Here is a 22264-nt window from a genome sequence, read left to right as displayed (position 1 = left end):
ATGAATACTGTGAATTATATATATTTATGTAATTATCATCATCATCATCCTATATCCATGTTCCATATATTCAGAGAGAAAGAGAGGGGTGAAATAAGAACTAGTGGTAGTGTTGTTGTTGGTAGTGGTGGTGGTGTTGGTGGCAGTAGTGTTGAATCTGGTGATTCTAAATAAGATTTTGTCTTGTGTCCTTTGCTGGAGACTTAATTAACAAGCTGGAAGAGGAGGAGGAGGAGGTTGTAGTGGTGGTGGTGGTGGTGGGAGCATTAAAGAGACAACCACCATTGATGCCACACGTCACCCTCGCCTCCCCAACAATCTCTTTTCTGTATGGGCGAGCCTCTCCCTGCCCTCATCTGAGGTAGATGGCATGAAAGGAGGGGCAGAAAGCATTGACTTTTGTTGGCAGTGTTTCATTGCTGGTGGTGGGGCGAGGAGAGGGGAAAGGAAGGAAACAATTTCTCGTGAGATGCTGTTGATGATGATGCTGGTACTGCATCTGTTGGAATATGTTGTCTGATGGGATCTCCATCCATCTATCTGTCTGTCTGTCTCTATCCCTCTATTTATCTATCTATCAATCTATCCATCCATCCATCCATTAATCCATCCATCCATCCATCTATCCATCCATCCATCTATCCATCTATCCATCTATCTATCTATCTATCTATCCATCTATCTGTCTGTCTGTCTGTCTGTCTATCTATCTATCTGTCTGTCTATCTATCTATCTTTCCATCCATCTGTCTGTCTGTCTAATTTTTGGTTGTTTGGTCTACCCATGTCTTTTTCTCTCTTTTTGTCTGTCAGTCTGTCAGTTTCTTTCTCCCCTCACCTCTCTCTCTCTCTCTCTCTCTCTCTCTCATTTCTAAAACTTAATACTGATGTTAACCTTTAAAATTTAGGTGAATCACTTGAAAAACAAAACAGCAAAAACAATTTCATTGTGGATTCACTTTGAATATTTTGTTAGATTTGTAACTTTTGCTGTTGCTTCAGACTGTTATGGTTATTGCGGCCATTGTTACTCAAATTATTGTTGTTTGTTCTAGATAGATACACATACATACATATGCAGTCACGCATGCACACACACAATGGGCTTCCCACAGTTTCCATGTACCAAATCCCATCAAAGCATTAGTATTTTTCTTTTTTTGTGTAATTGCCAAATATTAAAAGAGACTTGCGTTTGTATTTGGGCACATTAAAGATCCATGATAACCCCTAATTTACACCAGGTGACCAGCTCCCTTTTCAGGATATGTATATGTGTGTGTGTGCGTATATATATATATATATATATATATATATATATATATATATATATATATATATTTATATGTATATATATTTAAAGAAATATATACACTAGCAAATTATTTTGCCTTGCAAATTTTCTAAAAAAATTTAGAAATTTTGGTCTGGCTGGAATAAAATAACAAGGTAAAAGTTTTTATTTTTCATTCCCTTAGAAATTGCTCTTTAAATGTGGTTTTGGTCGTTTTGACTTCTTCTAGCATGTAAAAACTGCCTGTTGAAGGCAGTTTTCTCTTGTGTTTAAATGTACGCTATTTTATATTGAGAATATATTGTCTATTGACTTTTTATACATGCTAGGCCACTAGTAGTGAAATAAAAAAAAAAAACTCACTACCCTATATATATTTTATGTATATATATATATGTATATATATATATATATATATAATGTATGTATATGTGTATGTATATATATAAAATACACACTGGTCAATAAAAAAGTACCAGTTGAGTACTGGGGTGAAGGGGAAGGGGTCAGTGTAATTGACTTACCCCTCCCCTAACATTGCTGGTGTTGCACCAAAATTTGAAACCATTTATTATTGCTGTTTTTATTTTTGTTTTACAACAAAATTTGACTTCTCTGTTCTCTAGATTCCAGCCTCTCATAGTGAAAGAATGCATTCGCAGTGTTTTGATGGACAATCTTGCTCATAAGGAATACAGTTCAGAGACAATGGCTGAAGACACAAAAGTTTTGGTGGAATTGATTCGAAAGAAAATTAAAGGTGAGTCATTTATAGAAGGGAATTGTTTGACTGCGAGTTGTAGAGTTGAAAGTTCATATCATAGTCACCATTGCAAAGGCTGTATCTTGTAGACATGACACTCAAACCTTTTGTTACCATATTTCTTTTGAAATACATACATTGCCTTCATTTCACTTCAGTTAATTTCAAAAATATTGAAGAATTTAGTAAAATAACTTTGTCATTGTTAATCTGGTGTTGGAAGGGCAGCAATTTGGCTGAATCATTAGAACATTGGACAAAATATTTTGCAATATTTCCTCCACCTGTCTCTTTGTGTTCTGAGTTTAAATCTTGCCAGGTTCAACTTTACCTTTCATCCCTCTGGAGTTCATAAAATAAAGTACTAGTCAAGTTCTGGGATTAAGGATATCGACTATTTCTCCCCACCTTTCTCGTTCCTAAATCAGAAGCCATTAATCTGATTTTGGAAACATAATTTAACAAAGAATTTTGATGGAAGGTTTTTAATTCAAATCACTTTAAAACAAAAAGTTTGTATTGTAGAACCAAGGATAGTCTCAGGTAGTTTGAGGTCAAAAGAGGTCAATCTAATGTTACACAGTGCAGATGTCTCTTTCCTTTCTCTCAACCAAATATTTTATTTCACATCACCTCAGCCAATGTCTTACCTGACTCTAGAAACAGGTACCAAAAGATGTTCTGGGGAATGTTAACTTTCAATGCACTGGGACCCTATCCAGGGGAAGAATTATCTGTCAGCTATTAAAGATTCTTCTTTTGTTGACTTACATCAGTAAGTGAAATCCCAAAGCCATGAGATAATGTCGGATTGAGTCAAAGTAATTTGAATAAATAAACAAGAGCACTCAGGGAGTGCAAACCCCTGCCAAGGTAACATCAACGATTAGCCAGAGATGATTTTTAAAATGAGAATATCTGAAATAAATTTGACTGCTCTCACAAACAAGAATACTAAAAATGAACCCAACCGCTCTCAATAATTAAGTAAATAAACAGGAAAAATAATACAGAATCCTTGTCTGATACAAGATCACTCCCAAAATATAATCAGTTTGTGCCAGTCACGAGGTCAAACATCCCTGAAAGTTTCATCTGAATCCATCCAGTGGTTCTTGAGATATCTTGTCCATGGACAAGCAAACAAACAAACAGGACCAAAAACAATATCTCTGCCTTTGCTAAGGCAGAGGTAATAAATAAATAGATTCTGAATTTTAAAGGGTGTAATATAAGATCATTAACGTCATTTAATAAATTATGTTAATTCCAAGACTAATGTAAGTAATATATATGAGACTGTCTTGTTTACAATCTTTGATAGAAGGCTGTTAATGTCATGTAATGGTGTTATATGCAAGAATAATTTCACATAAGGTTGTTCATATTATATAATAAATTATGTTAATTAATTGCAAGACTACTATAAGGCTATTAAAGTTATGTAAAAGTATTGCATATTAAACCAGTTTCATATAAGTAATATATTTGTGTTGTTTACATGAGTGTAATACAAGTCTGTTATTGTTTTTTTTAGCAAATTATGTAAATTACAAGGCTACTTTAATATAAGTAATATATTTGCACTGTTTACAAGATGGGTTTAATATAAATCTGTTAAAGTTATTTAGTAAGTTATGTTAATTACAAAACTACTTATTTCTTATACACAGACAGACACACACACACATACAGACGTGTGTGTGTGTGTGAGACAGAGAGAGAGAGTAAATTATAATGGGGAGTTGATTAAAAAGGAGATGGGTATACAAAAAAAAAATAAAAACAAGATTAAGAAGCACTGCTCTACATTAATTCCTAACCTAATCCTTCATCTAATCTCTAGCCTAATCCCTGGGGCTAACCATTGGCCTAATTCCTGAAATGTTTTATTTATTTCCTTTATGAGTTGCTCCAAGAAGAAAGGGCAATCCCACTTAAAGCTGGTGGGTTGCGGGAAAGTGAGGGGGTCATCCTAAGAATAAGGACCTAGTTTAAGTGCTGGCAACACTGGAATCTGTTAAAGGAAACCCAAGGGGACATTGATGGTGGTGGTGGTAGGGTGTTAAAGCAGGTGACAGATTGAGTTTACACTCAGTAATAATAACAATAATAATAATAATAATAATAATAATAATCTTTTCTACTAAAGGCACAAGGCCTGAAATTTGTGGTGGTGTGTGTGTGTGGGGGGGACTAGTTGATGACATTGACCACAGTGTTTCACTGGTACTTAATTTATCAACCCCGACATGATGTAAGACAAAGTCGACCTTGGCGGAATTTGAAATCAGAACCTAGTGACAGGCAAAATACCGCTAAGCATTTTGCCCGGTGTGCTAACAATTCTGCCAGCTCACCGCCTTAACAATGATAATAATAACAATAATAATAATAACAATCCCTTCTACTATAGGTACAAGGCCTGAAATTTAGGGGAGGGGAATAGTCGATTACAAAAGGGACCGATAGAATAAGTACTAGGCTTACAAAGAATAAGTCCTGGGGTCGATTTGCTCAACTAAAGGCGGTGCTCCAGCAAGGCCGCAGTCGAATGACTGAAACAAGTAAAGAGTTATCATCATCATCATTTAACATCCATTGTCCATGCTGGCATGAAATGGATGGTTTGACTGCACCAGATTCCAGCCTGATTTGGCAAGGTTTCTAAAGCTGGATGCCCTTCTTAAGCATAACATATTGTCAAAGGTCTCGGTCATTCGTCATCGCCTGCATGAGGCCCAATGCTTGAAAGGTGCTTTTCACGTGCCATCGGCATGGCTGCTTGTTCCACGATACCAGCATCAGCCACATTGCCGCCATGAGGCCCAATGCTTGAAAGGTGCTTTTTATGTGCCACCGGCATGGGTACCTGTTTACATGACACCGACAATAGCCACAACTATGATTATATATACCTATATATATATATACTTACTTGTTTCAGTCGTTTAACTGCAGCCATGCTGGAGCAATGCCTTTAGTCGAGCAAATCAACCCCAGGACTTATTCTTTGTAAGCCTAGTACTTATTCTATTGGTCTCTTTTGCCGAACTGCTAAGTTGCAGGAACATAAACACACCACCATTGGTTGTCAAGCATATGCACCCGCACATACATATATATATACATATATACGATGGGGTTCTTTCAGTTTCCTTCTACCAAATCCACTCACTTTGGTCAGCCTGAGGCTATAGTAGAAGGTGCCACGCAGTGGGACTGAACCCAGAACCATCTGGTTGCTAAGCAAGCTACTTACCACACAGCCACTCCTGTGCCTATATATTTATATATACCCATGCTAGCATGGAAAATGGACGCTAAATGAATGATGATGATATATATATATATATATATATATATATTATATATATATATCACATGAATACTTTGGAAACAAAAGAGTTTAATCTACAATTACATATATTTATATAAGTGTGTGAAATTGATAAAACAAATACAATTTATGATAAAAATTTAGTTTCATCTTGATTAAAATAACACCAACTTTGGATCAAAACCTGTCACTACAGTTCACCTACATTTAGCATCTCTGACTGTTACTCACTCCCACTCCATTTGTTGTTTTAGTTTCCCTCTACCAGCATGACTGAAATGAAGCACATTGTGTATTATTATGTGTAAGATATGTATGTATAAATTCTCTGTTTCAGATTTAGCCTATGATCGATACAAAATCATTGTACAAGTTCATATTGGAGAATACAGAGGTCAAGGTATCAAGTGAGTACATCTATTTGATTTGTTATTATTATCATTATTATTATTATAAAATAATAATAATAAAAGAATTTGAATAATACCTGTGTTTAACTCCATTTATCTATCTATCTATCTATCTATCTATCTATCTATCTATCTATCTATCTATCTATCTATATATATATATAAACATACACAGACATACATATACTTATGTATATATGTATATATATACATGTGACCTTGTGTGTACCGTTGGTGATTTTTTTCCTCTGTCTTCCCTCCTTGGGATCTTTCCTTCTCCTTTGTTTCCAACGAAGAGCTCCACTTGAAACATTAAACCCTCCTTCTTCCCTTCTTTCCTGAGCATCCAATAATACTATATTTGTTCCACGTCCTCGCGTTGTGTTTTTTTGTGTTTTCATGTTTGGATTAACTATATATATAGTTGGAATTTACAAAAAAATGAAACAAAACAAAATATATATGTGTGTGTATTTGTATGTATGTATTCATATATATATATATATATATCATTATCATCATTATCATCCTTGTTTAACGTTCCTCTTCCATGCATACATGGGTAGGATGGTTGACAGCCAGCCAGGTAGAGAAACTACCCTAGACTACTGTGTCTGTTTTGGCAGGGATTTTGCAGCTGGATGCCCTTCCTCACATCGACCACTCCACACATTGTGAGTAAGGCCATTGCTTACAATCAGCAAGGGACAAGTGCTTTTCACTCTCTGATTTTAAACAATGTTTGTGCTAATGGTGTTGTGCGCTTGCAGTAGTCCTCAACAAAAGCCTGTCCTGGTTTCTTGACAAATGTAATTACACCCACAAATGCTCACTCACAGATTCAAACAGCTAAAACTCTTTTTCCTCTTCTATTTTCTTTTTTTATAGGATAGCAAGCCGGAAGTTCTGGGATGCTGACACAGACAACTTTGCTGTGGATGTTTATACAAATGTAAGTATGTGTGTATGCACATATGTATTTCTTTATTGCTCACAGGAGGCTAAACATAGAGGGGACAAACAAGGGCAGACAAAGGGATTAAGTCGACAACATCGACCCCAGTGCGTAACTGGTACTTATTTAATCGCCCCCGAAAGGATGAAAGGCAAAGCCAACCACAGTGGAATTTGAACTCAGAATGTAACAGCAGATGAAATACCACTAAACATTTTGCCTGACGTGCCTTATGCATATATTTATGTGTATATATATATATGTGTGTGTGTGTGTGAGTGTATGTATGTGTGTATGTATATATATATATGTGTGTGTGTGTGTATGTATTCGTGTATATATGTGTATGTATATGTGTGTGTGCATTTTTTCTTGCTGTCTTTTTAGGAATATGGATTTACTAAGAGGAGAGGATTCCCAGTTCCCTTGCTTCTGGCCCTTTTAGTTGCCCCTTATGCCATGCAGGGAATATGGTGACTGCATTCTACCAATCCCCTTACCCAACCAGCCACAAGGGGGGTTAGCTAGTTAATCCATGACTGGGGCCCTTACAGGTGCTACCACCCTGGGCCAGAGTAGACCTGGGAAAAATAGTGGCAAAGAGGTGCTTCCATACTCCTCAAACTCTGAAACCAGAGCCCCAGGGTCCCACTGTAGTTTAGAGGATGTAGTTTAGAGTCATACCCAGCCCAAATGGTGGGAGAAAATGGCGAGAAATGGCAGGTGAGTCAGTTGTTGTTTGCCGATGATACAACACTGGTGGCAGATTCAGAAGTGCAACTGAGGAGACTGGTGGTGGGGTTTGGAAGAGTGTGTGAGAGGAGGAACCTGAAAGTGAATGTAGCTAAGAGTAAGGTGATGAGATGTTCGAGAGATGAAATGGCTCTGGTAGGATGGATGTCTGTATAACTGGTGAGATGTTAGAGGAGGTGAGTGTTTTGAAGTATCTGGGATCACATGTGATGGTGTATGGGGGTGGGCGGTTGGCTTAGAAGGCGGGATACAGAGCGAGAGGGAGAGGAGTAAGATACTTGGAGTTGCGAAAGGTATGATGAGAGATTAAAAGCTGAGTATGAAAGCGAAAAGAGGTGTGTATGGAGGTGTGATTGTGCTGACAATGTTATATGGTGCAGAGACTGGGGTGGGGTAGGCTGAGAGCGGTGGAAAGGAGGCAACTAGATATGTTTGAGATGAGATGTCTGAGGGCTTTGGTTGGTGTGACATGGATGGACAGGATGAGGAATGAGGAGGTGCAAAGATGAGCAGGAATGAAAGAAAAACTAACAACCAAATTGGATAGATGAATGTTAAGGTGGTTTGGTCACATGGAGAGGATGGATGAGGAGCGGATGTTAAAGAGGGTGATGAAGGCTGAAGTGGTAGGCTGCAGAACCAGAGGCAGACCTTGGTTTGTGTAGATGGATGGAGTGAGGAAAGCTTTGGTGGTTAGAGGTGTTGGAATAAGTGAGGCAAGAAAATTTATAAATGATAGGAAAGCTTTGAGAGTATTTGTGGATGGATGAGTGAATTTGTTGTTGCTCAAAGGGGTATGGAACCAGCATGATGCGGCGGGGGTAAACCAGCATGTGCTGTCGGGTCCCACTACTGATATTGGAGGTTGCGTTCTATGCCTTGACCCGAGCATAGAATGGGGATTGCCCCTTTGAGCTGGGAAATGAATGGAATGCCAGGCGTGTGTCTTGCTGAGGCTACCCCCTCCTAAAAACAAAATGGGGAATAGGCCTGGGTATATACATATGTATATGTGTGTGCATGTAATATGTGTGTGTATACATTGCTGATGTACATCAGCCATGGATATTAACATAATCGAGAAAAACAAAAAACAATCCTTTACGAATGAGGTCCCTTCAGATATTTGTTCCACCCCCTTGTAACAGATGTTTCCTTGCCACTGATTGGCTCTTTTGGAAAAAAGATATGTTAGTGAAAAATGCTTATTTTTTTTGTTTTCTCCTCATCTCTTTCAGAATTCCCTGTTCTGTGTAGCAATGGTTTGTGGTGTTTATTATTACTGATGGCACAACAACACTTCTTGTCATACACATTGGGTAAGTATATAATAACAATAACAACAATTGCAATAATAATAATAATAATAAATATATATATATATATAGCCACTATACATTCTTTATTTTCTCTCCTTGTTTCTTTCTGTGGAAGAGCGTAGGCTCAAAACATTAAAGACATTTATTCACTTTCCAAGCATTAAACTAATACATCTGTTTGTTGTCCACACCACCTGTCTTCGTCTTTTGTTTTTTTGCGAATTCTCCTATATACTCTAAAATGGGCTGGTTATGCTGCACTAGCATAGGCCACGGTTACGGTCTCACTTGGCTTGTCAGCTCTTTTCAAGCACAGCATATCTCCAAAGGTCTCAGTCACTTGTCATCACCTTGGTGAGACCCAACGTTGTAATAATAATAATAACAATATTAATAATAATAATAATAATAATAATAATAATAATAATCATCATCATCGTTTAATGTCTGCTTTCCATGCTAGCATGGTTTGGACGATTTGACTGAGGACTGGCGAGCCAGATGGCTGAACCAGGCTCCAGTCTTGATCTGGCAGAGTTTCTACTGCTGGATGCCCTTCCTAACACCAACCACTCTGGGAGTGTAATGGGTGCTTTTACGTGCCTCTGGCATGGGGGCCAGTCAGGCAGTACTAGCAATGACCATGCTCAAATGGTGTTTTTTATATACCACCTGCTCAGGAGCCAGTCCAGCGGCACTGGCAACGACCTCGCTCAAATGATGTTTTTCATGTGCCACCAGCACGGAAGCCAGTAAGGTGATGCTGGTAATGATCATGCTCAAATGGTGCTTTTTATGTGTCACTGGCACGGAAGCCAGTTAGCCGCTCTGGCAACGATCATGCTTGGATGGTGCTCTTAGTGCTCCACTAGCAATGATGCCAGTCATCGATAATAATAATAATAACAACATTTTTTCTAATTTTGGCACAGAGCCAGCAGTTTTTAGGGGAAGGTTAGTTGATATCAAGCCCAGTGTTCAGCTGATACCTATTTGTCTCCAAAAATAAGAACGGCTAAGTCAATCCTGGTAGAATTTAAACTCAGAATGTAAAGTGCCTGAAGAAATACCACAAGATATTTTTTGCCTGACATGCTAATGATTCTAACATCCATGTTGCCCTAATTACATGATTAATAATTGTTTTTTTTTTTATTTTCAAGTCGCACACTCACGCATACGTTATATTTAATCTTGTTTTACATTTTATCTTTTTCAGGATGGAATATCTTCCTTTCTCATGTCTTGTTCTAACGAGACTTTCTTTGACACCACTCCCCCTTTCCTTCTCCAAACCCACCAGTGCCTTACCAAAATTGTTCACGATGACGACCACGACGACATCAAAGGATCAGACTGTACCAAGTCCGTCGGTCAACTTGGGAAACACGAACGTCTCTGGAGTTCCTTAAGATGAGAGGCCATCCTAACGACCGAAGTAACACCACCACCACCACAACAACAACAACAACAACAACTACTGCTATCACTGCCACTACCACCATCACTACTTCCTCCTTGTGTCATCTGGACCTTCAAGCATTGTTGAAACCATTGTGTCGCTCGTACCCCCGTCACCACCACCCTTTCATGGTGCTCCCTCCCACTACACCTCTTCTGGTGAATAGTCATGTTTACTGCTGTTTAATCATTCCCACCTCCTCCTTCTCCCCTTCTTCCTCCCTTGAGCCTGCATCCAACAACCACCTCCACCACTACCACCACCACCATTGCTATCACCTTCATCTGTTATTGACTTCCTTCAAGGAAATGAAATAATAAAAATAACAATAACCATAATAATAATAAAATGTAAATAATAAAAAGAAATTGTTTGGATTGGAGTTAATTTAACATCAAACTGAATTCTGGGTAAATGGTTGTGTTCTTGGAATTTTGGATATCAAACAATCTCCTTTTTGTCTTTCCCTCTGTTTGGATGTGGCGCTGGGTAGAACTCTGAGGCATGTGATGATGAAGGGTTAACAGAAGTATGGTCATGTCTAGGTGGGTTTATGAAGTTTACTGTGGAAGAAGGAAGAATTCCAGTATTTGGGTGTTAGCTTACTTAATTTGTCTGTGGGTGGAGGCATGGTTGGAAGGTTAAGAAGTTAATTTTGCACTCATGAGATCTTGGGTTCAGTTGCACTGTGTGGCATATCTTAGGATATCGGTGTCAAGCCACTAATTGATAGGGATGCAAACAAACCAACAGTTTCCAAGCAGTGGGAAGGGGACAAATACTGTACAAACACACATGTCTGTCACAGCAGAGTTGATACTGGTGCTGGTGCCATGTGAAAAGCACCCAGTACACTCTGTGGAGTGGTTGGCATTAGGAAGGGCATCCAGCTGTAGAAACATTGCCAGAACAGATAATGGAGCATGGTGTGGCCCCTGGCCTTAACAGCTCCATTAAAACCGTCCAACCCATACCAGCATGGAAAATGGTTGTAATGAGGATATACTCCCAAATATTAGGCTTCCCCACAGTTTGTTTGTTTACCAAATTCACTCATAAGGCATTAGCTGACCTGAGGCTGTAGTAGAAGACATTTGCCCAAGGTGTTGTGCTGTGGTACTGAACCCCAAACCTTGTGGTTTGGAAAGTGAGTTTCTTAACCATCAAGCCACAAAGTCCAGCCATGTCATGCTGATTCCATCTGACATTTACATTAGGAGTACACAGCCACTTGAAGTTTTATGCAATGAGCAGTGGCGGCAAATGGCATAGTGGTTAGGGTGTTGGACTGATGATTGTAAGATTGTAGTTTCGATTCCTGGCCTGGGCAATGCCTTCTGTTCTTGAGCAACACACTTCACATTCCTCCAATCCACTCACTGGCGAAATGTGTTTTCCTGCGATGGATTGGCATCCCATCCAGTGGGGTAATATCTTACTTACTTACTTGTACTTGTGGCGACATTCACCCTGGGCAGGTTGAGTTGGCTTCTTCTACCACCCTCGAGGCTTCTCGAAACCATGGCAGCCCACGCACAACGGTCCTGCACCAGTTCAGTGGAGATAGCAAGCCAGTCACGGTTCCATCGGTGCAGGCCGACCACCTGCGGTCCTGTGAGCACGGAGAGGTCCTCCTTGATCGTCGTAACCCAGTAGAAAGGGGTAATATCTACGCCAGAGAATCTGAGAAATCGTCCCCTATGACTCAGGAAGGAGCTTTATCCTTTTAATAAACGAGTCGTCTACTTGAGTGAACAGCTGAGTCTCATTATTGAAACCAACAGAAGTTCATTTACATAATTAATCTTTAGTGATCAGATCTTTCTGCATGTGTTAATAAACAATTACAATCTGGTGTCGAGTTGATACAGATCAAATGAACCTAAAATCTGGTATTTCAACAGAAAAAAATATTTACTCTTACCGGTAACAACTAAATGTTGTTACTACAAACGACAAAGAAAAGATGTTTACACCAAAATAGTTTGAAGTTTATATGAGCTGTTATTGGATCAGGTTTAATAGTAGTTCCTGTAGTGTTTCTTGGAGTCTGCTTTGTCATCTACCACTGTCTGGTTGCTATGGAGAGTTCTCTGCTACTGTCTGCTCTAGATTCCACTGGCTAACAAAAATGTTCTGAATATATAATCTGTCTTTTTCAGAAAGATTAGATCCGGTTTTAGTAGAAATTGAAGTGGTTAAGTGGTTTGATGGTGACAGCATTATCTGAGTGAACTGCATTTGTGTTCTTTAGTTTTCTACCAAACACAGAGATCTGGGTTCAATTTCTAGGTGCTTTGTGACTACCGAAGATTCCTGCCACAAATCCATTATCTGATTTAACATTGCTACCAACTGGTTCTTGAGGGCCCTTTAGGGTCATGTTTTGTAACCCCTTTCAAATTGGTCATGAGCACTGGCTTTCTTTATTCGACAAAATAATGAATAAAACAATAACAATTAAATAAAACACAAGCTCACGGATGTGTGTGTATCATCATCATCATCATCATCATCGTTTAACGTCCGTTTTCCGCACTAGCACGAGTTGGACGGTTCGACCAGGGTCTGGGAAGCCAGGGGTTGCACCAGGCTCCAGTCTGATCTGGCAGAGTTTCTACAGCTGGATGCCCTTCCTAACACCAACCACTCCGCGGGTGTAGTGGGTGCTTTTTACGTGCCACCTGCACAGGTGCCAGGGGGGTCCGGCATCGGCCATGATCGGTTGGTGCTTTTAACATTCCACCGGCACGGAAGCATCGGCCACGTTCGGATGGTGCTTTTTATGTGCCACCGGCACTGGAGCCAGTCGAGGCGCTGGCAACGGCCACGTTCGGATGGTGCTTTTTATGTGCCACTGGCACAGGTATCACAACTACTATTTCCATTGATATTTATTTCGATGTTCATGTACTTGACTCAACAGGTCTCCTCAAGCACAGCGGGATGTTCTGGAATCCAAGGTACTTTGAATGGGCAGGGGCTATGCGGAACTGGTGCAGGAAGCAGCCCAGGTCTTTGCAGTCACAGCATATCTCCAGAGATCTCAGTCCTTCGCCATTGCCTCAGTGAGGCCCAACGCTCTGAGGTCATGCCTGACTACCTCATCCCACGTCTTCCTGGGTCTACCTCTCCCCCTGATACCTTCAACTGTTTGGGAGTGGCACTTCTTCACACATCTCTCCTCATCCATCTGCAGTACATGACCATACCATCGCAAGCGTCGCTCTTGCACACCACATCTGATGCTTCTTATGTCCAGCATTTCTCTCAGGGTGCTTACACTCTGTCGTGCGTGCACACTGACATTACACATCCAGCTGATCATGCTAGCTTCATTCCTTTCAAGTCTACGCATGTCCTCTGCAGTCACAGCCCATGTTTCACTACCGTGAAGCATGGCAGTTCGCACACATGCGTCACTCAATCTACCTTTCACTTTGAGCGAGAGACCCTTTGTCGCCAGTAGAGGTAGGAGCTTTCTGAACTTTGCCCAAGCTATTCGTATTCTAGTGGTGACATTCTCTGAGCATCCACCTCCACTACTAACTTGGTCACCCAGGTAGCGGAAACTATCAACTACTTCTAGTTTCTCCCCCTGGAGTGTGATGGAATCTGTTTTCTGAGTATCTGTAGTGTCTATTGTCCCTGTGCATCTGCCGCACATGAAAGCTATCGTATCAGTTAATTTCCCACCAAAATAATTATTTAAACTTTTGGCACAAGGCCAGCAATTTTATGGGGAAGGGACTAGTTGATACTGCCAGTTCCTTATTTAACCCTTTAGCATTCAAAATAATGTCAAATGTATGGATCTTTGATTCTCATTCTTTTGAATTAATCATACATTATCTTGCAGCTTCAAGATTTCGATGTGATTGTTTATTTTTAGAATGACATTGTATGATAGGTGTGACAGACTGGATCTGGCCAGTTTAAATGCTAAAGGAATGGAAAACAGGTAAAATTAGCAACACGAAGGCTGTCCATCTTTAAAATAATGACTTAATAATGGTTTCCAGTTTTGGCACAAGTCCAGCAAGGTTAGGGAAGGGAGTAAGTCGATTAGATCGACCCCAGTGTTAAACTGGTATTTATTTTATCAACCCTGAAAAGATGAAAGGCAAAGTTGACCTTGGTGGTTTATGAACCTAGAATGTAAAGGCACTATGTAATACCACTGAGCATTTTGCCCTGCATGCTAAGGGCTCTTCCAGCTCCCTGCCTTAATAATCCTTTCTACTGAAGTCACAAGGCCTCAAATTTGGGGAGAAGGGGCGAGTTGATTACATCGACCCCAGTACATAACTGGTACTTATTTCATTGATTCCGAAATGATGAAAGGCAAAGTCGACCTTGGTGGAATTTGAACTCAGAACATAGCGGCAGACGAGATACCTATTTCTTTACTACCCACAAGGGGCTAAACACAGAGAGGACAAACAAGGACAGACAAACGAATTAAGTTGATTATATTGACCCCAGTGCGTAACTGGTACTTATTTAATCGACCCCGAAAGGATGAAAGGCAAAGTCGACCTCGGCGGAATTTGAACTCAGAACGTAGCGGCAGACGAGATACCGCTAAGCATTTCACTTGGTGTGCTAAAATTCTGCCAGCTTGCCACCTTAAACAATGCCTTAATAATAAACATTTGTCCAACCCATGCCAGCATAAGGAAAAAAAAAACCACCTCAAAAACAATGACATAAAACAAACGAGCAATATCATTGGCTGAATTCCAGAGACCCAGTATTCAACAATGTATTAATGGCAATAAGTCCAGTGAGATATGGAAGTACAAAAATAATATAACACGTTAACTGTATACTTTATTTGTTTCAAAGACGTCTCTTGGTGAGATGGAGACTGTCAGACATTGAATGTACAAAGGAATTGTTACGACTTAGTAACAAGCATCAACTCGTCAAGATTCAACGTGGTTCTGTGAAGGTTAAGGTCCAATAATCAGGTTTAACTCCTTCATGATGATGTCACTTAATTTGTAGACTTGCTGCTTGATGTTTTAATTAATCTTCATTATAATCAAGATTTTGGAGGGTTTTAATAAAAACATCTGAAACTTGTATATTAGAGTTGACCAACGGATGTACGTTTGACTTGGCCATCTGATGCAAGTGTGTATATATATATATATATATACACATACACACACATATTTTCAAATAGATTATATACACACACATCATAAATATATAGCTAGATATATAAATTATATTACATTGGTGATGACCAACTTGTATGAATGTGTGTGTATATATATATATATATATCCATATACACAAACGAGTGTATATATATAAATATATATATATATATACACACACGATTTGAGATTTAAACTTTATGTAAGCATATGTATATATAATATATAGATATACATGGATGATGACTGACCTTTGTAAGGGTGTATGTGTGTGTGTATATATATATATATATATATGTTGTTATTCTCAACCCAAATCTCCCAATGCTATTCATATCATAATGAAGTTTAATTCTAAATTTAGATTTCAACACTGCACGAGAAAAGTCTCAATCACATTGGAATTAAAATGGTAAACATCCCTATATGGCAGCATCAGTAACATAGATCGGATCACTTTGTAGTGGTGGTCAGATATGGAACAACTGTAGAAATACAAACAACACCTTTACATTTAATGGAAAACCTCTAAACTAGCAGCAGCTTCACCCAGAAACCTGTCCCTGGAGTTGCTGTGCATTACAAACCAAATCCACTTGCAAGACTTTGGTTAACTGGAGGCTAGTTGCCCAAGGTGCCAAAGAGTAGGATTGAACCTGGAATCATGTGGTTAGGAAGCAAGCTTCTTACCACACAGCCACACCTGTGCCAAACCATCCCCTTAACCCTGTTAAGCAAGGGAGGACCCTACGGTAGACAGTGTGTTGCAGGACAGTGATGTGCCACAAATTTCCTTTTTCCTAAATTTTTTTTTCCGTTTTCAAGAACGGAAGGTCATGCCCCTGACCCATCACAGGGCCACCCTGTCTGGCATGTGTATAGGAGGAAAGGAAACTGAAACTAGGGACCTCTGAATGCTTACAACAGAGCAAATACCATCATAGGCACCCAAGGTGTCAGATTGTGGCCCTAAACACGTCTACTAGCACAAAACATCTCCCTCAGTCAAGGGGTCTTGTTTTGTGAGTTACTTGATGACCTCTGTAGCGTAGGTGCCATGAAAAAAAGCACCCAGCACACTCTGTAAAGTAGTTGGCATTAGGATGAGCATCCAGCTGTAGAAACCATGCACAAGAAAAGTAAGTCTGTATATGTGTGTACACACATATATATTTATATACACAGAGAAATATATACCTACACACACACACATATATATATAGCATGTCTTCAGTTATGTAGTTTATGTTTCAAATAAGAAATAGAATCTATTTTCCTGAGTGCTGTGAGCCAGGTGTATTGTAAGGTAGAAGGGATACCCTTTTTTGCACCCCTTCTACTCTTCAGGCTTAGTAAAAGAAAAATGAAAATTCTTGCTAGCCACTGGTCTATTGTCTTAGGTAACGACTAACTTTTTACCATTATCAGAACTCTTCACTATGTCCAACAAAGAGCTGTTGAGACAACAGACCTTAATCATAACCACTTAATCTGCTAAAAACAGCAGCCAAATTTCCTTTAAATCATATTTTATCAACTTAAAAATGATGTTACCTAAGAGTAGTACATTGTAATGTATTAGGTAATTCCTGAATAAATCAAAAGGGATGGTCATCACTGGAATGTCAAAGTAGGCCTGAGAACTCTATCTTATATACATTATATGCTCTGTTTGTTTACAGGGCATACTCTTTGGTGTTCAGATTGTTTTGGATTAATCATGTATTATCTTGTAGCTTTGAAACTTTGATGAGGTAACTTAATTTTTAGAATGACATTGTAGGGTCGGTGTGACAGGCCAGATCTGGCCTGTTTGACCATAAAACTGTGGTTAGACACGACCAGTTTAAATGCTAAAGGGTTAAACAGATGGCATCTCACTGACTAAATGGTAAATGTTATGACAGATCATAAATATATGATATCATTATTACTCTGAATGTATATATATGTGTGTGTGTGTGTATGCTACATTATGAATTTAGACAGATAGGTGCAGGTATGCTTGTATAGTAAATAAGCTCATTTTTCAATGCCACGACTGCTTGGCACCTTAGGCAAGTGTCTTCCACAATAGCCCTCTAGATTGGCTATGAAGGAATTTGGTAAGTGGAAATTGAAAAGAAAAAGCTATCATATATGTACGTGTGTGTATTTATAAATAAACACATCTGTAAGTTAGAATTTCTCCATGACTAGACATGTCTTAGAAGAGTGGAAATGAAGTATGCCACTTGTATGATGGTGATCCCTGCTTACAACAATCATGTGATGTCCAGGCAAGGAGACAGTAACACCTACACACACATATATATATATATATACATCATAAGGATTTGGTTGGCCCAGGGCACTTTTTCAAGATACTATACAGTGTGACTGAATCCATAATCATGTTACTGAGAGACTAACCTCTGACCACATAGCCGAGTCTTCACTTACGCATGACTGGACAAACGAAAGAAAGCGACACACAACACATTTTGTATGAATTACATGCATTATTTAATAACAGTTTGATTTGTCTCCATGGGCTCAGGAGACAAACCTTGCTCTTCAGGATTAGGTAACCAAAGAGCCAGGTTCATTTTATGAACCCACAAAACTTTAAAATTGCATTAATACAAAGCTGTTATTAAATAATATATATAAAAATCTGTTGATTTGTTGGACTCCAATGAAGATAGCTTTGTAACAGTCATTCACTATATTTCCAACCAACCAAACAATTGATTAAATTGAACCATGAACACTCTCAAAATGAATATCTGAAACGGCTGTAAGTCTATAATGCACAACACACAAAACTCTCAAACCTTGAGTCGCTCTGTTACTTCTGCTAAATATTAATATATATATATATATACATGCACACACACACACATGTAGCATATTTTACTGGTTTCAGTTGTTGGATTATGACCATGCTGGGGCACCACATTTAAAGTTTCCTCGAGTCATACTTACCCCCAAGACAATGCCTGGTACGTGTTTGTGTTTTCTTGCAAGATATGAACTGCAAAAATCGACATTCACATGAAGGGAGATAATTCGGTCAAACTTCACTACACAACAGTTTTGTTTTGAATGAATTTACTCACACCGTGTTCATAAAGAAACATGGTAAGCAGGCTGAAACTTCGAAGTCACTGTCAACGTTTTCTATGTAAAAGTTTAATGAATATGTACTCTACTAAAAAGTATTGAGTAATCCTTCAGTTTAATGTTAAATTTTTTTTTTTTTTATATATATAATTTCACTTAAAAACATTTATGAATATATGTTCAGGTATATATATACATACACACACACACACACACACATATAGATGTAGTTCATAGATGAGAAAATCAGACGGTCTCCATGGTGAATACCCTTAGTAATGCTCAGAAGATTTAAACTTGAGCGGGTTTAGAGGTGAATGTAGGGATAAACGATTTTGAACGCATCAATATATAAGGTACATTAAATACAGGAAATGTATATATGTATACATAGAAAAACAGCTGTCGGATTTGTAACACTGTTCCTCCATCCCTTTAATTCCCGATATCATTTGTACCCGGTGTAAGTCAGACCTTTTTATGTGTAAACATACATTTTTTGAATTTCGTGTATTTAATACACTTTATATCTTGATCTAACTTTCCATACATTTACTCCCATATATAGATGTATATACTTAGAAACAAACATTAAAAAGTTCATTATATACATTATACATACATATATATACATGCACACACAAATATGTGTGTGTGAATGTGTATGTATGTATATATACACAGACATATGCACAATTTGGTTTTGACTAAGTGTTCCTCAACTTCACTTCCAAGATATTGGTCAACATGAGAATATAGAAGACAATAGACCAAGGTGCCCTATGTTGGAATTGAACTGGGAACTATGTGGTTACAAAGTGAACTCCATGGCCATCCTTACAGTCATACATATAAAATACATATAGCATATTATATAGTAGTGTACATGTTTATAAAGAGACATATACATACAGTGCACATGGTAACACGTTGTGGACTATGAATGTACATGCATGAGTTTATATATGTATGTATATATGCACGCACGTGTGTGTATATATATATAGTATGTAGATTGGGTTATAATCCAAGCTCTGTCTTCATGAATCGAATCAGCTTATTCCAGTCCTTCAAAATTGTATGTAAATATTATTAATCATGTGAGCCATGTATAAAGAGTTGAAAAATACTGGGAAATAGCTTTTTTGCAGAATAATTACATATCAAAGCAGGAAATTGGAAAAAATTTTGGGGTATTATCTATTACATGTGTTTCATATCTTACATGTTTCACCTACATGTAGCACTAGCAAATGAAACATGTTTAATGGTGAATAAATAATACAAAAATTTTTTCTAATCTCCAATTTCGATTCATATATTAAACGCACACAGACAGTTTGTTTCCTTTCCAGTCGGAGTCTTAATAAATGTATAAGACCAATTATCTCTGTGTATCTCCTATATAACTCTGTACCAACATAGCAGTTTTAACTTGGTGACTGGGCCACAGATACAAATTTGACTGGTGATGGATTTTGAGACTGGATTACCTGGATTTCAACATTGACTGAGACTTATTTGTTAGCCTGGTTCATCTTTATCTACAGAGAGCTTATCAAATATTTCACCTGGATCACTAAGCCCTTGTTGTTTTGATATATACATACATACATACATACACATATATACATATACTCTTTTACTTGTTTCAGTCATTTGACTGCGGCCATGCAGGAGCACTGCCTTTAGTCGAGCAAATTGACCCCGGGACTTATTCTTTGTAAGCCCAGTACTTATTCTATCGGTCTCTTTTGCTGAACCGCTAAGTGATGGGGACGTAAACACACCAGCATCGGATGTCAAGCAATGCTAGGGGGGACAAACACAGACACACACACATACATATATATATACATATATACGACGGGCTTCTTTCAGTTTCCGTCTACCAAATCCACTCACAAGGCATTGGTCGGCCCGGGGCTATAGCAGAAGACACTTGCCCAAGATGCCACGCAGTGGGACTGAACCCGGAACCATGTGGTTGGTTAGCAAGCTACTTACCACACAGCCACTCCCGCGCCTATATATACATACATGCATACACACACATATACATGTGTATAATATATATACATACATACAAACACATCCATGCATACATCATATACATACATATGTACACTTTAACCCACTTTGGTATAATGTATGTATATAAATATAAATGTACCTGTAATACATAAACACACAAACACACATGTGATGTGAAAGAATAAAAATCAATTTTTTTTTTTCTTTCTTTGCTATTTTTTCTCCAACTTATTTTTTTCTTGATATTAAAAAATAAATGTTAATTAATTAAGGAAAAAAAAAAACCCCCACTTTAACAAATTCTGTCTTGGAAATTTCAGGTGAAGATTCTCCAAGAAACGGTAGTGGTGGTGGTGAAAGAAAAAAAAAAAAAAAAAAAAAAAAAAAAAGACAAAAACAAAACTGAAAAACCAAACAATAACAAAAACAACAAAAACAAGAAATGAAACATGGGAACAGCTTTAAACAAAAAAAAAAAAAATAATAATAAAAGGACAATTAATTTAAGATATTAACTAAAAGTATGCAACGAATAAAATACAATTATTAATTAAAATAGCAAGAGAAATGTAACCAGAAGAGTTACAAGAGGAACAGCAAGGTTTGGGTGATTGAATGACTGGGAACATTGGGTGTGTATATATGTATATGTATGTGTGTGTGTATGTATGTGTGTGTGTATATATATATATATATATATATATATATATATAGAGAGAGAGAGAGAGAGAGAGAGAGAGTGTGTGTATGTGGCATTTATTCATGTGTGGTCTAAAATATTTGGATAACTTTTATGTTTCACTTGTTTTGAGCATTAGGCTGCTGTGGTCATGCTGGAGCACCAGAATTGTAGAATTCTGGTTAAACGAATTGATCCCAGCACTTATTGGGTTTTTTAAAGCCTGGTATGAATTCTATTGCCAAGCTACTAAGTCATGGGGACGTAAACACACCAATGTCGGTTATCAAGGGGGGGGGGACAAACACCGACACAAAGACAGAGCATGTGTATGTGTGTGTGTGTTTTCCTTGTGACCTTAGAGGGTTAAATGCAGCCACTCTCCCCATTCAGGAAAGAACTGAATAAATATAATACTATACTCTGATGTGTTCAGTCTGCTACTCAACCACTTCTACCACTTTGCCGCCTTCGTTACAGTAATAATAATAAAAATAATACTGATGGTGATAATGGTGGTTTCAAATTTTGGAACAGGGGCCAACATTTTTTTTGACGAGAGGGGACCAGTTCAATTGCATTGACCCCCCCCCCCCAGGACTTGACTCGTACTTTATTTCGTCGATACTGGAAGGATGAAAGGCAAAGCTCACCCTGGCAGAATTTGAACTCAGAATGGAAAAACGGATGAAATACTGCTGAGAATTTTGCCTGGTAATAATAATAATAATAATAATGATAATGATGATGATGAAAAGAAACATAATAATAATGGTGGTTTCAAGCATTGGCACAAGGCCAGCAGTTTTAAGGGTGCAGGGCGGTGGTAAGTCAATTAAGGATGAAAGGCAAAAAAAAAATCAATCCTGGTAGAATTTGAACTCAGAACGTTGAAACCAGGAGAAATGTGAAACATCTTGTTTGTTGTGCTGACAATTCTGCCAGAATGATAATGATAATAATAATAATAATAATAATAATA

The 22264-nt window shown here is 38.2% G+C and overlaps 1 protein-coding gene across 7 annotated transcripts in view; it reads left to right on the top strand.

Annotated features, from left to right (window-relative positions):
• The window catches only part of LOC115219829 (tctex1 domain-containing protein 2-like), a 59526-nt gene extending 48908 nt beyond the window's left edge, over window positions 1-10618 (top strand). For all 7 annotated transcript variants that reach the window (XM_029790110.2, XM_029790111.2, XM_036509651.1 and 4 more), the window contains 5 exons: window positions 1921-2054; window positions 5735-5804; window positions 6696-6759; window positions 8754-8834; window positions 10054-10618. In XM_029790110.2, the coding sequence (XP_029645970.1) occupies window positions 1921-2054; window positions 5735-5804; window positions 6696-6759; window positions 8754-8801 (316 nt within the window). In that variant the 3' untranslated portion in view covers window positions 8802-8834; window positions 10054-10618. The remainder of the gene's footprint in view (window positions 1-1920; window positions 2055-5734; window positions 5805-6695; window positions 6760-8753; window positions 8835-10053) is intronic.
• The last annotated feature ends 11646 nt before the right edge of the window (window positions 10619-22264 follow it).

Source organism: Octopus sinensis, linkage group LG15 (assembly GCF_006345805.1).
Source record: "Octopus sinensis linkage group LG15, ASM634580v1, whole genome shotgun sequence".
Lineage (NCBI taxonomy): Eukaryota > Metazoa > Mollusca > Cephalopoda > Octopoda > Octopodidae > Octopus > Octopus sinensis.
The sequence above is the reverse complement of the archived record's forward strand: the minus strand, read 5'-3'. Positions and strand labels throughout refer to the sequence as shown.